The 16,010-nt window shown below is 46.2% G+C and overlaps 1 protein-coding gene across 4 annotated transcripts; it reads left to right on the forward strand.

Moving 5' to 3' along the window:
- The first annotated feature begins 899 nt into the window (after window positions 1–899).
- Window positions 900–15,143, forward strand: SLC45A1 (solute carrier family 45 member 1). 4 transcript variants are annotated; one of them, XM_086476030.1, is made up of 10 exons: window positions 3,183–3,203; window positions 3,897–4,309; window positions 5,323–5,415; window positions 5,877–6,101; window positions 7,134–7,873; window positions 9,059–9,212; window positions 10,353–10,529; window positions 11,210–11,415; window positions 13,887–13,968; window positions 15,015–15,143. In XM_086476030.1, exons 2-10 carry the CDS (start codon window positions 3,907–3,909, stop codon window positions 15,059–15,061), a joined length of 2,127 nt encoding a protein of 708 aa, XP_086332156.1. In that variant the 5' UTR covers window positions 3,183–3,203; window positions 3,897–3,906; the 3' UTR covers window positions 15,062–15,143. The 4 variants fall into 4 exon arrangements, with proteins under 4 accessions (XP_086332154.1, XP_086332156.1, XP_086332155.1 ...); XM_086476029.1 differs by lacking the exons at window positions 13,887–13,968; window positions 15,015–15,143 and adding an exon at window positions 11,482–11,787; XM_086476028.1 differs by lacking the exons at window positions 3,183–3,203; window positions 13,887–13,968; window positions 15,015–15,143 and adding an exon at window positions 900–914 and having other exon boundaries at window positions 11,210–11,787.
- The last annotated feature ends 867 nt before the right edge of the window (window positions 15,144–16,010 follow it).

Below are 16,010 nucleotides of genomic sequence, written 5' to 3' on the forward strand. Positions count from 1 at the left end.
ACCACCTACCACATGAAGGAGAGCTAGTTTTTTACAGACAAATGGCACCTTTTATTCCTACTGTGACTAGTGATTTATGTGCAGGGAAGCCATTGTTCTGCTACAATAAATTCTACAAGAGCTAAGTACTAATATATACTAAGGATTCCTGCAGTGTTACAGTAGCTTCTGGAGAAAAATTAAGCGTTCTTAATGCCCTGAGTTTGAAATTTTTTTAAAAATACACAGAGCAGACTGCACTGCATAATGACATCTTTGTTTGCAAACCATGAGGAAATTTGGAACGTGAGCACAAAATACGGCACTATAAAACACAATTGCCAAATCGCCTTACCCAAGGAAGGGGAAGATTGAGCGCTACTGTTAATTAGGAAAGTGCCACGTCACCTACGGCATCTACTCTACGGCCTATCAAAACATATCTCCTCTCCAGCTACAAATCTTACTACCGCGATCCGCTTCCCCTGCGGTTCCAGTGCCAACGCGGGACGGGTCTGCGGACACGGCGGCGCGGCAGCCGGCCCCGGCTCCAGAAAGCCGGCGCTGCTCTCAGCGGGGCCGTGAGGCGGCGGTGGGTGGTCTGACGTGAGGGTGGCCGGCTCCTCTCTCGGCTGGCGCCTCGCTGGCCCCTGCCTCAGCCTCGAGGGCTTTTCCCGGCCACTGGCAGCTCCGCAGCGGTTCCGGGACACTGGCACGTCCGTGCCTGGTGCCGGCAGGGCCCTGGCGAGGAAGGAGCAGCGCGGCGCCCGCTTGTGCGGCGGCAGGCGCGGCCGTGACCGCCCTTCGGGGCGGGGCGAGGCGAGGGACGGCCGCTTCCGCCGGCGAATCGCGGGGGCAGCTCCGGGGCAGACGACGCCGCGCGGGACGACGTCACCGCGCGGCGCAGTGCGGGGCCGGGCTGGGCGCCGCTGGAGGTAAGACCACCGGGCGGGGAAGCGGCGGGCACCGGCGGGCGTGAGGGTCGCTGCGCGCTGGCGGCTCCGGGCGCGCCTCCCGCTCGGGGCGAACGGTGAGGCCGGGGCGGTGAGGGGACGGCTGCGGTTCGGCTCGGCTGACACGAGCGTTTGGGAGATGGCGGCCCCCGCGCGGGGTCGGGGTCAGCCTTTCCCTTCCGCGTTGATGTCTGTGGTGCGTTTGGACCCCTTGCTACCCACCGCAGAAAAATCGGGACCAGGCTCAGACAGGGAAGGAAAAGCTCATTTTCGCCGTCGAGGTGCCCAGAAAGAACAGTGATGGCCGGTTGGCCACGCTGTACTGTGAAGGGTAGCAGACGGCAGAGCCAGCATCGCCAGGGCCCTCCGGGTTGAGATGCACAACAAACGTTGAGTGCCAAAAATGACAAATAATTATTGACAGTGAAAGCTAACAGCCATATAATTGTTTTCCAAGCTGAAGGGGAGGTTTCCTGCTTTGGAGCTGTTGTGGTCACCAGGTAGATTCACCTGAGGACAGGCTTAAGTGCGTGGAAGATGTCCTCCGGTGAATGATTCATGAGTTGAGGAAAACAGGCAATGAGGAATACAGGCTCAGCTCACAGTTTTACGCTGACTTTCTGCTGGACCGGTGATATGCGGTCAATAGCGTTCCATTCCAAGTAATTGCAGATCACAAAGTGTATTTTTGAGCCCTGCAGATAATTTCTTTTCTTCCATCACTAAGGTGTTGCTACTTATGACTTGCAACATAACTTCTTTGCAATGCACAGTACAGGGCAAAAAGAAGAAGGAGGATCTAGTATGGAATGAAAATAATAGGTGAATATAGGGAGATCAATACGTTGGGTGTAAATGGCAAGGTGTATCAGTGGTGAAGGGGAGTGCTAGCACAGCTGCGTTGTCATGTCTCTGTGAAAGGGTCAGTAGAGCGTCTGTTCTGAATATGACTGGGTTTTCGTTATGTCTTTTTTTCTGATATCTCTCCTAATTTTTAACAAATTCTTATTGTGAGGGAGTTACTTTGACCTGAAGGCTGATAAAGGTACTCCTGTAAAATAAGTACTGTGCTTATGGAAGACAAGTTATAAAAAGTTTTCTGAAATTTGTGGAAACAGCGTCAAGAACACCAGTGTGGACATCTTCACAAAGTCTCGTTTGGTTCTTCTGTTGGTCTGTTTAGGGGACTTTGTGTCTAATGAGATGTGCCAACAAAATGCAGCTTGCTGTTGGTGCCTTGTGAGATGAGGGTTGTCAAGGTGTATAGTTATAATTATGAGTTGCTTGTTCTTCTCTTTTACGTGGTATGCATCTTGGTCTGAAGAGGAGCAGTCTTGAGGAAACTCATGGTACAATGTTAGCAATACTTCAGTAGATGTCTTCTCTCTCCTACTCTTCCTCCTCCCCCCTAGGCCCCAAATACAGTCAAGTTACCACAACTGCAGCCTTCTGTGAGGTGCTTGGCATTCAATTTTGCTTTGTGAAATGTCTTTCTTTGGACACTTGCGTGGAGCTGGGCATCATTCTGTGTACGGCATCATCCCACCGTGCTTAACGATCATTTGTGTCAGCATGATGGTAAACGTGGGTTTACACAGTTCTGCTTTTGATAGTAGTTGGGGATATGCAGAAAAGAATGGCATGTAGACTAAGGGCTACAGGAAGAAAGACTGGTGCGTGAAGTGTGCCGGAGGAAGTAGCAGAAAATGGGAGATTTGTGGGAGTTCTGTACAGCTGTGGGAGTCTTTTCCCCAGGGGAACTGTAAACAAAAAAAATAAGATACTTGTTTTGATTACTATGTATGCAGCTGCGAGGGTTTTCCTGAAGGTGTGGGGTGGTGTGGAGCCATTCTTGTGTGGCAGAAGCCTTTGGTCTGAATGTAAAGAAAAGGTCAGACTTCACTTATGAGCTGTTTCCGTTTCTGCCAACAAGAGGCAAAATTAACATGTGGTTTGTTAATTCAGCAGATCTGTCGCCATCTATCCTGAGACGCTGTGTTGGAACCCATTTGGCTGTTTTACCCACCACAGTATGCACACTTTGGCTACAGGAGTGATTCTGATGAGACACGAGGGGACTGTTCAGCACTTGAATGCCATTAATCTCTGAGAGGAGTAACAATGCTGAGGGTGGCTTGTGGGATATGTATCCTCTTCTCAGGAATTAGTTTGAAAGTTCAATTCCTGCACTGAAAAATGGTATCAGCTTCTGATTCCAAGGATATGTGTTGTCACCTGGCCTCATCCAAGTGTTCAGCTTGCCTCATCCAGGTGTTCAGCTTGTGTAGTCTGCACTTCAAAAACACATTTTTTGGGTGCTCTAGTAGAGTCTTATGGAAATAGAATGAGCAAGAAGCAGAGGCTCAGACCCTGCCCTCACAACAGAGTGTCTTTGCTGAATTCGGGGATGTAAACAGGAAGAAAACCAAACTCACTTGTTGCAAAAAAAAAAAAAAATTGCATTACGCCTGGGTCTCAGCACAGGCAGCAGGAATGGTAGGATCAGTACTGAAAGGTGATTTCACATTGCAGCAGGGGTCTGGATCTGCAGCCAAGCCACAGCTTTGCTATATTGCAAAATTAGACTGAGGTCGTGATTCATCGTAAGTTAGCTCAAGTGAATTCAGTTAAATGTAAACCTGTTGCTGTTATGGGAACTCCTGGGAAGTGTGACATGTCCAACTGCTAATTGTTTTAGATATTTCAATCTTAATCCCTGATGATGGTAGGTAATGCCTAGGTAACCAGGATAGGATCTCTGGTGCCTCATTTATGCGAGAATGAAGGAGATGTACCTGCGAAATATATGTGCCTTGTGTCAAGAGACAGAGAGAAAAGGTTGTAACTAATACAAAAGCTGGGCTCGGCATGTGAAATGCTGAGAGATGGCTGGAACTTCAGTAAATGAAATTAAGCGAAGTTTTTCTTATTCAGCCATTTTATTCTGAGCTATCTTTCTTCCAGACACCTACTCATGATGATTCCACCATCTGCAACAACCCCTGTCAGCGATGCTGCACTTTTGCCAAGCGTGGCTTCTCAGGAAATCTGGAGGTCACAAGTTCCAGGCTATTCTGGATCTATCACACGGCACCTAAGTCATCGGGCCAACAACTTCAAGAGACATCCGAAAAGGGGAAAACACATCCGCCCTTCACCACCACCACCGCCAAATACTCCATGTCCTATTGATTTGATAGACTTTGGGGATCTCCAGCCTCAGAGGTCTTTCCTAGAACTCCTGTTTAATGGGTGCATTCTCTTTGGGCTTGAGTTCAGCTACGCCATGGAAACAGCCTATGTTACCCCTGTGCTACTTCAGATGGGGCTTCCAGACCAACTGTATGGAATGGTGTGGTTCATCAGCCCTATATTAGGTAACTTTTCTTTATGCTATTTCTTCCCTCTTGTTTTTTTTTTTTCCACTACTTGGGGGGTTATATGTTTTTGTTTTCTCGACCTCAGCTGTTCACAAGTGTATTCTGTATGCTTTTGCGGTTAAGAAGCATTAGCCATAACTTTAGACACCCAAATGGAGAATAATTCATGCTGTGGCTTGCCTGAAATGAGCCCAGTGTGATCAAAAGGTCTGTTCTTGTAATGGCTTCTCAGCCTCTTAACATTGTGTGCCAGGGTAAGCTTTGGTTACTCCATTCCTATATTTAAAAAGTAGCAAAAGAGGAATGCTGTATCCATTTAAGTCTCTGTGAAAAAAAGTGTATGGAGACAGTTCCTAAGGGTGTGTGAAAAAAGCAGAGTGCCATTGCTTTCTCCTGTTTAACTTTCTGAAACAAACGAGGTGTTCCAATGATGGGAGACCATGGACCACTACTGTTGTGGGCAGTGGATTATTTGCCATAGCATGGAGGCAGGGCTGGGACCATAGCCATTACTGTGGGAAGAACCACAGGCTGTTGCCACTTGGAAGCTGTATTCTGCCTGTTCTTGTAGTCATGGGATGTGCTTCAGAAGAAGAGAGTAGATAGGCCCCTACTCACAGGCTGGCCCAAAGTAATACAGGCACCTTTCCAACTCGCATGTCTGCTTCCTGCTGTCTTCCAAGCTGATTCTGCAGGGGATATCCCATCTAAGATGGGGTAGAACTTATAATTGCTGTACTCTTACTCTTCACCTGCTGTCGAACTGCTGTATTAATGATGCAGAGTTAACTGCCATGACAATGAGCAGCAGCCCATTATGTCATTCAGTCCCCAACCTGGGAAATGCCAGGCAGTACGCTGTGTGTGCACCTGGGTGACTAGTAATGACTGGGGATATCACTGTGCCATGGTGTCCTGCCTTAAACTGCCTTTTAAGCCACCTGTTTTAACTCCTGTGTGAAACAGGCTTGTAGAAAAATGGTACTTATTGGTGATCCCTTTTTTCCTAGGGTTCTTGCTACAGCCTTTGCTGGGGGCCTGGAGTGACAGATGCACATCAAGATTCGGGAGGAGAAGACCTTTTATTCTGGTCTTAGCAGTAGGTGCGTCTTTTAGAAATGATGGGTATAATGCTTGTAAAATAGAAACATTGCACATCTCTCTTCTGTGACGTCCCCTGTACCACTAGTCTAAACAAAATGCCTGTGGAGTGTTGGGTATTGTGGGTGTGAAGAAGGTGGTGAGTGGTGCCAAGGTGATGCTTTGGCAGCTGGAGATCCACACATTCTCTTGTCAGAGCCTGAAGAGATGATATTTTGAGGGTCAAGAACGTTTTTCTTTGGCCAAAACCAACTCCAGACATTTGTAAGCTGGAACAGTGGAAACAGGTTATATATCTCCTATAAGCCACGCTCATTCCCCAGACTGTGGTGATCTGAACAAGAGCAACAGTGCTTGCTGCAAGGCTGTGCAGGTGGTAAAATGCTTTTAGAGCATGGAGCGATGCAGGTTTTTTTGCTTACAAGCAGTCAATTGATTGATTTTGATTTGCTTTTGTTCCCAGGAGCATTGCTTGGGCTCTCACTTATGCTGAATGGCAAAGATATAGGGAGCGCCTTGTCTGACACTGTGAATAACCACAAATGGGGGATCATTATTACGGTCTGTGGTGTTGTCCTCATGGACTTCAGTGCAGATTCAGCAGACAATCCCAGTCATGCCTACATGATGGATGTATGCAGCCCAGTGGATCAAGACAGGGGCCTCAACATCCACGCTTTGTTAGCAGGTATGCTTCTTTGGTGCTTCCTGGGTGATGTGAACCTTAAGTAAACAAGCTCTGCTGTGAGAAAGCAGAGTGTAAATCACTGATCTTTTCCTCTGTAAGCATGATAAACAAGTACCCAGAGAGGTAGCACTAACTAACTTTGAAAACGAACTTCTGCTTACTGCAAAAGGCTTTTGTAACTACCAAAAGTCAAACAAGATGCAGTCTGGTTTGTTCATCTGAAGGTCCCTCATGTCATTTATAACACCCACGGAAACAAAATTATCCCTTGAGGGAGGAGGTTCAGCTTCCTGCAAGTGTGAAAAATGCCTTTTTTAATTGCTTTTTTGGAGAGGAAAGTGCATACTGAGCGCTATGATCCCTTGTTGCTGTACTGCCCTACTCTAGTTTTCCTCTCCATTAGAAGACTGTTTCACATTCTCAAATGTGTATGTAAGAAAGAAAGGGTAGTGTCATAAGGCTTTCACTGTATAAATGGAGCGAGAGAGGTATCCGGTGCCCTCAGACCTTCCGTGTTCATTGGTAGTAACGCAGTGGCAGTTTTGTACACTGTCAACTCGTTGCTGAGTAATGAGCTTGCTATGCTGCTGAAGTGATTTGGTCTGACTTGGACGCAATTAGATCTGCGTTCCTCTAACTGAGTGAGGAAAATGGATTTTCACTTACTTTCAGGAAAACAGTCTTAGCTGACTGATTGCAGAGCCTTGCACGAGGCTGGTGGACACTTCTGTTTTACGGACTGAAATAGCTGAAGGTAAAGTGGTTTGTTCTTGGCAGAGAAAGAAATACCATTTTTGATTATTTGTATCATCACTTTTACAGCACTGACCTTCTCCCTCTTTCTGTACCACGTTTGTACATCCGACTGTCCTTGTGGCGCGGATAACTGTTTGTTACTGCGTTTGCATTGAAAAGGGGTTGAGCAGTAACACGTTGGATTTTACTTACAAATCATTAGACAAATGGTGCTGTGCTGTCACTGATTTCCAGGAATGGCTAGGGAAGATAATCTCAGCTCTGTTTTTCCACTAGGTCTTGGAGGTGGCTTTGGTTATGTTGTTGGAGGAATACACTGGGATAAAACCAGTTTTGGAAAAGCTGTGGGAGGGCAACTTCGCGTCATCTATGTCTTCACTTCAGTTATACTGACTGTCACTACTGTGCTGACTCTAATTAGCATTCCAGAAAGACCCCTAAGGTCGTTTAGCAGGAAGAAAAAGGTGATGAAGAGTCCAAGTCTTCCTCTCCCTCCTTCTCCACCTTTCTTCTTTGAGGAGGGTGTAAATGAAAACTTTGCTTCTCATAACTCAGCTCACTTACATGCAAGTTCTACAAGTCCTATTTCCCCCCTCAGCCCACTCACACCCAAATATGGCAGTTTTGTCAGCAGAGACAATTCCTTGACGGGAATTAACGAGTTTGCGTCATCATTTGGGACTTCAAATATTGACAGTGTGCTTATAGACTGTTTTACAGGTGGGCACGGTAGTTACTTAGCATTTCCAGCTAGCTTGCCCAGGCAGCCTGTCAGTGTCAGCTTTCCTCGGCTGCCTGATGGCTGTTACCAAGGAGAAAATGGAGTTCTGGAGCAAGGGGAGAGCAGCATAACGCCGGGGCCTGACGGTGAGGCGCTAAGGGTGGGCTCACTGGATGCGATAAAGCCACGGTCGTCAGGGATCCTGAAAAGACCTCAGAGCTTGGCCATTCCAGATATCGTAACAGGACACTGTCCAGAAAATAGCAGAAGAAGAAATGTAACCTTCAGCCAACAGGTAAGGGCAGAAAATCAATGATATGACCATGTAAACCTGAGCATTCATTTAATCTTTTCATAGTTTTAAATGTGTGGTGCACAAATTCATCATTGAAGACTGCTCATGACAGTTTGCTCATAAAAGTCATTATGGGAACAGCGTACCTGCTATGACTTTATCGGCAAAATAGTGGGTAGGATGTGAATTACGACTGGCAGTCTCTCAAGTGCCTTTGTTAAGATGGTAGTAATAGGAGCATTCTGCTCTCAGCAGGCCGTGTGTGAAAGTTAGGTTGGTATTTTTAGCCCTGCTTTACCACCAAGGGAGCTACCACGTGAGAGCAGAAACTGACACATTTTTATTGAGCCTGTATCTTCCCTTTCCACAGAAATACCTGCAAGATAGGGCCAGGGATAGGATTCTCCCATGAGCTTCTCCTTATGGCAGTCATTACATCTGGTTCCATCAGGGAGGTGAGGTTTCCCTTACCCAGGGATAAGACTCTGACCTCACCTCCCACTGTTGGTGATAACTTGGAATGTCTGAGACCTCTGTATGCTGGCCCATTTTTTTATGATCCAGGATGAGGTAAACTGTCCTCTGTTGGTTTTTTGTTTGGTTTGGGTTTTTTTTGGTTTTGGTTTGGTTTCGGTTTTTTTTGGGGGGTGGTGGCGAGTGGGTTGTTTATTTGTTTGTTGCTCTTGCTGTACTTTGACCCAGTTCATGAAGCAGACTTCATTAGGGCCAGGATGTTACATACTGTGCACATAAAGATCAAGCATCAAGGTTGGCAAGCAATGAGAATCTATTTCAATTAAAACTGGCCTCTTCTTCCTCAATGTCTCTCAAACTTCAGAAACCAAATTCACCTGAATGTGGGTACAGCTCCTATTAGATGAAATGGGGTTTATGCTTTCTCTTTGCTAGGATCTGGATATGGTTGCCAAATACCCTAGAGAAGTGAAGAGTACTGCTTAAAGTATACTGAAAGCTGCAGCGCAGTGCTGCCATTTAACACTTGTTCCAAGGCTGAAGTTACAGCTTAGCTAAATGCATTGTTCTTAATCTCCAAGTCAACATACTGCAGCAGCGGAGTTTAACTTTCAGATGATCAGACAGATGTGTAATACTGCATAGGTTTGCTCAAAGGATATTTGAGGTTTTCTTACTGTGTTTGTTGACCTGGGAGTTCTTATGGTGCAGGTTGCTAATATCTTGCTGAATGGTGTTAAGTATGAGAGCGAGCTGAATGGATCAGGCGAGACCTCTGAGCAACCACTCTCTGTGAAACTTCTTTGTTCGACCATCTGCCAGATGCCCAAGGCTCTTCGTAACCTCTGCATCAACCACTTCCTAGGTATTCAGAAAGTGCTGTCTTGCTTTCACCATGAAGCAGTCTATCTTGGGTGAACGTTTTAAAATATTTTGTCTTTTGTTGCAATGGCTGCTGACTAGAGAGGATGTGATTTGTTCCGTATGCACTCACCAATAAGGTACTTTCTGGTATTTAGTTTGTTAGAACACTGAGAAAGGAAAAAAACCCAACCAACAAAACAATAAAGCCTACATTCCTAGAAAGGGAGTAACAACAGCCCAAGGTGGTGCATCCATAAAATGGAATGTTTACACTGGAGTGAGAAACACCACTGAACCAAGAACTTGAAACTATCAACTTTTTTTTTTTTTTTTAAAAAAAAAAAACCTGCCACTGTCGTTACTGAGCAGAAAGGTGAGATTAGTTGTATTTCCCTGCTTACATCTGAGACGGCATTCACTTTCCTCCCTTTGACAGCTTGTGTATAGAGGTGTCAGAACGGGCCGTGAGGAGGTGCAGAGTGCGACACTGCATGAATGCCGGTAACAGGTGCACTGTTACCTTTACTCTTACCAGTGCGTGACTGGTGGTTAGTAAGGGCTTGCAAGCAATAGGGTTTGCACAAAATTGGACAGAAGGTAACAGGTAGTTAATACTCATTGGCTGTGAAAGGAATTAAGAGATTGCCTGCATCAGCGTCCCTGACGCCAGTTTGTGTGTAGGAGCTTTTAACTGTGTCAGAGGCACTCTAGAGGCTGCAAGCAAGACATAAGAAGCACTCCTTCCATTTCTGTATGTGGGGACAACAGCAGCCTGAAATGACTCTGCGATGAGCAACTCTGTGAAACCGAGCATTGTGTTCTGTCAAAACCTAAAGGCAGCTCAGACTGCTGTAACCTATTTTTCTGTCTTGTTAAACCAGTGTTCTGTGGCCTGCAGTCAGCCTCTAGGACTCCACTTAGGAATTCAAATTGGTCTTTAAAATCCTGAGTGTCTTTGACAAACATTGTAGCATAATGCACAGGGAAAGCAGTTAGAGACAAATGTGGCTGAACGTTACATAACACATTGCACAACTTGTCTTCATTTGTGATTTGCAATATAGGTAATAGCATCCATATAAGCTTAGAAGGGGAAACAGATACTCTGCAATCCTGATAGGTTACTTCTGGCTTCTTTCAGGATGGCTTTCATTTGAGGGGATGTTACTCTTCTATACCGACTTCATGGGAGAAGTAGTGTTTCAAGGGAATCCGAAAGCGCCTCGCAACTCAGATGAGTATCAGAAGTACAACGCTGGGGTCACCATGGGCTGCTGGGGAATGTGCATCTATGCATTCAGTGCTGCTTTCTATTCAGGTACTTAGTACAGCCATCTTAGCCACTGCTGTGAGAAAGATGCACCCGCTGCTTAAGCAGTGTTTCTGCAACAAGTAGTCTGGCATTTAAGTTGCACATAGCCTACCACATGGCACAAGTGCTGAAGCACAGTGTTATTTTTCTCTGCTAGTTAGCTTGGCCTGCACTGACAGCAGATGAGGTCAGCAGTCCAGCGAAAACACATCTCTGTTAGTATATAGTTCCTTTCACAAGTGGCATTTTCAGCGTACATTGAATCCAGAAATACGTGTAGCCTCAATAGGCACAGTTCTTGCGCAACAGCACTCAGCGTCCATGTGCCCCCAGTGGAGTGCCCCGATGTCACGCACCACCCCAGCACCTTGTTGTGCACCTGCCATTCCCCCCCCCCCCCCGTTTCCGTTTACCCCTCTGGGACAGGGGCACTGCCAGGCATCAGCTCTGCCATGCCCTTCACACAGGTAGGGCAGCAAGGTTGCATCATGCTAGTGGGATGTGGAAGGGGTCCTTGGTGCTCACGTGCAAGCCACCAGTTACTCAAAGGCATAGCGGTTGCTGCTGAGATGTGGCTGCCGAATGGTCGGGCTGCGGAGCTTGAAGGCACACCCCTCAGGTCCACTGACTGGCTAGCGGCAGGGAAGCCCGCGGTTCATCCCGAATGCCATGACATTGTCTTGCAGCTGCGCTGGAGAAGCTGGAGGAGCGGTTCAGCACACGGACACTGTACTTTGTGGCGTATTTGGCCTTTGGGCTGGGCACGGGGCTGGCCACGCTCTCCAGAAACATCTATGTGGTGCTGTCACTGTGCGCTACCTACGGCATCCTCTTCGCCACGCTCTGCACGCTGCCCTACTCCCTGCTCTGCGACTACTACCAGAGCCGCGAGGTAAGCCCCGGGATGGGGAGGGGTGAGGAGCTCCCACAGCGTCCCCTTACGCTGTGTCCCCTGCAGTTCGTAGGCTCGCAGGCAGAGGGCACACGGCGCGGGATGGGTGTCGACATCTCCCTGCTGAGCTGCCAGTACTTCCTGGCGCAGATCCTCGTGGCCCTGGCCATGGGGCCGCTGACGGCGGCTGTGGGTAATGCCAGTGGCGCCATGTACTTTGCCAGCCTGGTGTCCTTCCTGGGCTGTCTCTTCTCCTCTCTCTGCGTCACCTATGAGTCGCCGCCCACCGAGGAGCAGCCGCCCGCCGAGGAGCAGCGTCCGCTCTTGCCCCGTGTGCGGAACGAATAAATGGGAGAAGCTACCACAGCCTCTGCTGCCTCATTGCGTCGCCCTCGGCCTCCCCATTGCGGCGTGGTGGGCTCGTGTGCCCCTGGGATGACAGCAATGGGCATGACAAATGGCGAGAAGGTCTGCGCTGGCTTCACTGAGCTTTCCCCTGCCCACGGGAGGGCGAGGGGTGAGTTGGCAGCACCTGGCACTGCTTATCCTTCCCCTGAGGTGGCAGAGGCCCGTCAGTGCCCCTGGGGCCACAGCAACAAAAAGCGGTGGTGTCAGGGTGGGGCCATTTCCTCCAGCTGCCCCACGGTGCCGTCATTCCTGGGGACTGAGTGGCATTGTCTGGCCTGAGGCAGGGGACCCAGAAGTCTGGTGCCCTGGCAGGGTGACCATGATCTCGCGGGTGGCAGCGAGCTGCAGCCACTGTGGGAGCACTGGGGCTGCCGTGCTCCGCCAGCTTCATAGGCAGAAGGTGCCATCTCGCTGCCAGGCAGAGCAGCCAGTCCTCGGTTGAGGAGGGCAACAGTGACTCCCCTGAGGCCTCAGGGAGCGGTGGGGCCAGCCTGTGGGTCCTGGCCTCTGCCCGTGGTAGGCCTGGCTCTGGACAGTGCTTTTCAAAACTTTGGAAGGGCTGAGAGCAGCTGGTCTTGCTTGGGTGGTGTAAATAGTCTGTCAACTGCCATGGCCGGGCTCCTGGGCGTGCAGAGCTCCCACCAGCAGAACTGCTCCAAGAAGCCTCTGTGGGGCGAAACCGCAGTGGCCTGACCCCCAAACCCTGCTCTGTAGGTTCTGGCTGTAGTCCATGGTAATGGTTGTCAATATGTGTGTATTTCCTTCCACATTAGACTTTTAATTAAGAGTAAAAGGGCTTGTGATGACTTGGCATGAGGATGGGCTGTTGTCCGTAAACCAGCTTTGGGGAGAAGGGTCTTCTTGTGTCAACTTTGCTTGGCTAGAAGATTACATTCTAAGTTGAGAATTTAAGGAAAATCATTTGTGTGACAGCCTGCAGCACAACATCCTTGTTTTTCATACAGTTTTTGTGACAGTTTAAAATCTATGTGGGGATCAGTGATTAAGTACTTGTCACCTAGACCTGCATCTTCCATATCTCACTGAAACTAGTAAAAGGGCTTTGGGTTTCATTATCTGTGAGAATTCTTATTCTGATTTTGGAAGGTGGTAAATGTGTGAGATCTCATACAAGTTCCAGTTAAGCCCAGCAGTCTTGTAAGTCTTGAGAGCAAAGATAAAATGGAAATAAAGTTAAAACTATTTCTAGGATCCCTGTCAGCCTGCCTCCATATTTGGGCAGGCAGCCAAAGTTTACCAAGGCTGATGGGCATTTTGGTGTTTCCATGTCCTGTGCATGGCATCTCTGTAGAGGTTATTTTTTCTCACCTCGTGTTTAGGTCCAGAAGAAGGGTTTTCTCTGGAGGGTCACTCTTTTTAAATGGGTTGTATTTGACTGTTCACCTAAGTTTATTCTGATGCTTGATCTATGATGCCAAGATGAAATAACTTGTGTAATCCTTAGCTGTTGTGGCTTGCTATATTCCAGTGCTGCAAGCGTAATGCACAACTTGTAGGAACCTCTCGTTTCTGTCATCCGCCCCCAGGTATTGCTTCTTTTTTTTTTTATTTGAGAAGCAAGTTTCATGCTACTCAGTATTTACTTAAATGGAGGAACACTACTGAAGTTATGAAGTCAAGCACTCAGAGGTAAAGGACTGTCAGATTGATGAGTCTATTCATCTTTCTTTTCTTTGTTTGGGCTTATGTAGTGTCGTATCTCCAGGAATACCTGTGACATGCCGTTTCCTTGATTATGGGACAGCTGTCTCCAAGAATGTTCAGGATGAAGCTGGAATAAAATAGCATGAGAAACTGATTTGGGGCTTCTGATCAATGTAAAGAGTTGACTTTGGAGAATTTTTCTTTTATTGTTGGTCTGCTGTGTAACCTTAACTTCTCTTGATTATTTAATCAAACTTTTAAACTCAAAATGATTTTTTTTTTTTTTTTTTTGGTTCTACTAGCTAATGCAGCACTAGTTCTTAAAATGTTTTCTCCTCTTTAAGTTTTGCAGCCAGCATTATTGCACTAAATGGATCATAAGCACTTTCCTTTTCTAGGTAACTGGAGTTGCAGATCATTTTGTTGCAGGCGAGGATCTTCAAAAGATTGATAGAATTGATGAAATCAATGTATTTAATGGTAATGTTTGTCTTTGCTTCCATCTGTAAATAATATTACAAAAAATGTTTATATAGTTATAAAAGTATTGCTATGCCTGTATGCATTCCCCAATAGAATATATATTACATTTTCTATTTTGTGGGATATGGACTTTTATTTTGCATATGTATTTATGTAGTGTTCACATACATAGCACTTTTAAGTCAACAACAATGTGTGTTATTTTGGAGCTTTGAGCAATACTGGTGGTGTCTGGAAAAAACCCAGAGCCTGCCACCGTCGTGCAGAGTTGGAAGTTGCACCAAATCCATAGAAATAACTTAAAAAAGAGGCATTGCTTACTTGCTTATTCTCTTCCTTTGTCATACATTTTTGTGTTTTAATGAAATTACTGTATGTGGTCACTGTTGAACTGTGAGCTGCAAAGTCATGTTTACCTTTTGGAATCCAAATGCGTCAAATATTCTGTCTAAATCTGCGAGCTGCTGTTTAGAAGTAAGATGCATGAGTTTAGGCAGGAAAGTGATTTTATGCCATGCTGTAGTTTAATCCCTGCAGTGGTGCCTAAAGGTTATTTTGATTAAGTCCTTATCATTAAAGGTTGCTTGATGGTAATTATTTGTGGATGTTCATAAATGTATTTATAACACATGTATAAAAGTAGGGAAAATGGAGAGAGGGGTGGAGAAAGCACCTAATAATTTGTCTCATGCTTGTAATTAAGCTAGGTGTAACAATTTCAGCATGTGTCTGCAGTTCACTTGACCTCTGCAATGTCTTTCAGAAAAGACAACCTAACAATTTTGGAACTTCTGCTGTACCTTTGAACAAAGAAAACAAGCCTTTTCAACAATCAAATAAAACAAAATTTCATTATTATATATATAAAAAAAGAAAATCTATATTTGGAACTATTTGAAAAGAAGTTGTCTAGACAATTTATTTTCTACTAACAAGTAGTTAGTCTTCTTGTACTCTATAGGAGATGCACTTTATTTTATTAAAAAAAATATGTGTCTTCTGATAAAAGGTGGCTTTATTAATGTATGTTCTCCTTCCCTCAGACTGGAAGACAGCCTTAGCAAGAGACGTTTGGATGCCATTATCTTAACAACGGCCAATGGATTGCATTAAGTACAATAAAGATCTTGAGAATTCTATGGCTACTGGAGCTGAAATGCCAAGGGAGATCTCCAGCATCTGTTTAATTTATCTAAATTGACATTTTCCATACTTCCGGTTGTTAAGACATAATGATTCATGTAGCCTAGCTTTTCTGCTGGGAAGGTTTTTGTTGACATTTGCTAAGGAAATGGCTGCAGCAATTTTCCATTGCTGTTCCTCTGCCCCAGGCTGCTGCTTCTGTAGCAGGGTCAGTGGAAGGGAAAGTGCTAGTGAAAGTGGGCCTGCATTTAGGGTGGCAAATTTCAGGCTGCAACACCCAAGACAACAGCAAAAGCTGTAGGGCAGCAGCACCAGGACAGACTGGAGGTCTTTTACTAGAATCCTTAGTTTTCTTGGTATTGCTGTCCATGCTGTCTCCTTACAGGTTTGAAGGTTCTGGGAAGACAGCGTTCTACACTGAACAAGGAGTTCATATTAAAAGCCTTGCCAATGCATTCTCTTTCATATATCCTGTGCAGAAATGGTAAATGTGTGGAATAATGAGAATTTTTGGTGTATGCAGCACGCTGCCTAGTGCCCCCGCCCACAGTGATAGCCAAGGAGTTTTACTTTAGATCTGAAAGGCAGTAGCATAGTCCAAACCCAAATAGTGCTAATAGTTAACAGTAAATGAAGGGGAGAATGCTTCATCAGCTTGCCTGGTGTATGGAACACAGAAGTATTCCAGGAGCAGGAAGAAAGCAGGCAATGAGTAATGTCAGTGAGATGAATTCAAATGTGAAATAGGCACAGAGAAGCGGTCTGCAGACTGAGGAGCAGTCTACAATGGGGACTGTGCAGTATTCGCCATGTATACAAACTGTAAGCAAGCTTGTTTGTTTGTTTTGGCTTTTTCTAGGATCCAGCTGTAGCTTTCTCCAACAAAGGAAAACAAA

Source organism: Leptosomus discolor, chromosome 20, assembly GCF_034619465.1.
Source record: "Leptosomus discolor isolate bLepDis1 chromosome 20, bLepDis1.hap2, whole genome shotgun sequence".
NCBI lineage: Eukaryota > Metazoa > Chordata > Aves > Leptosomiformes > Leptosomidae > Leptosomus > Leptosomus discolor.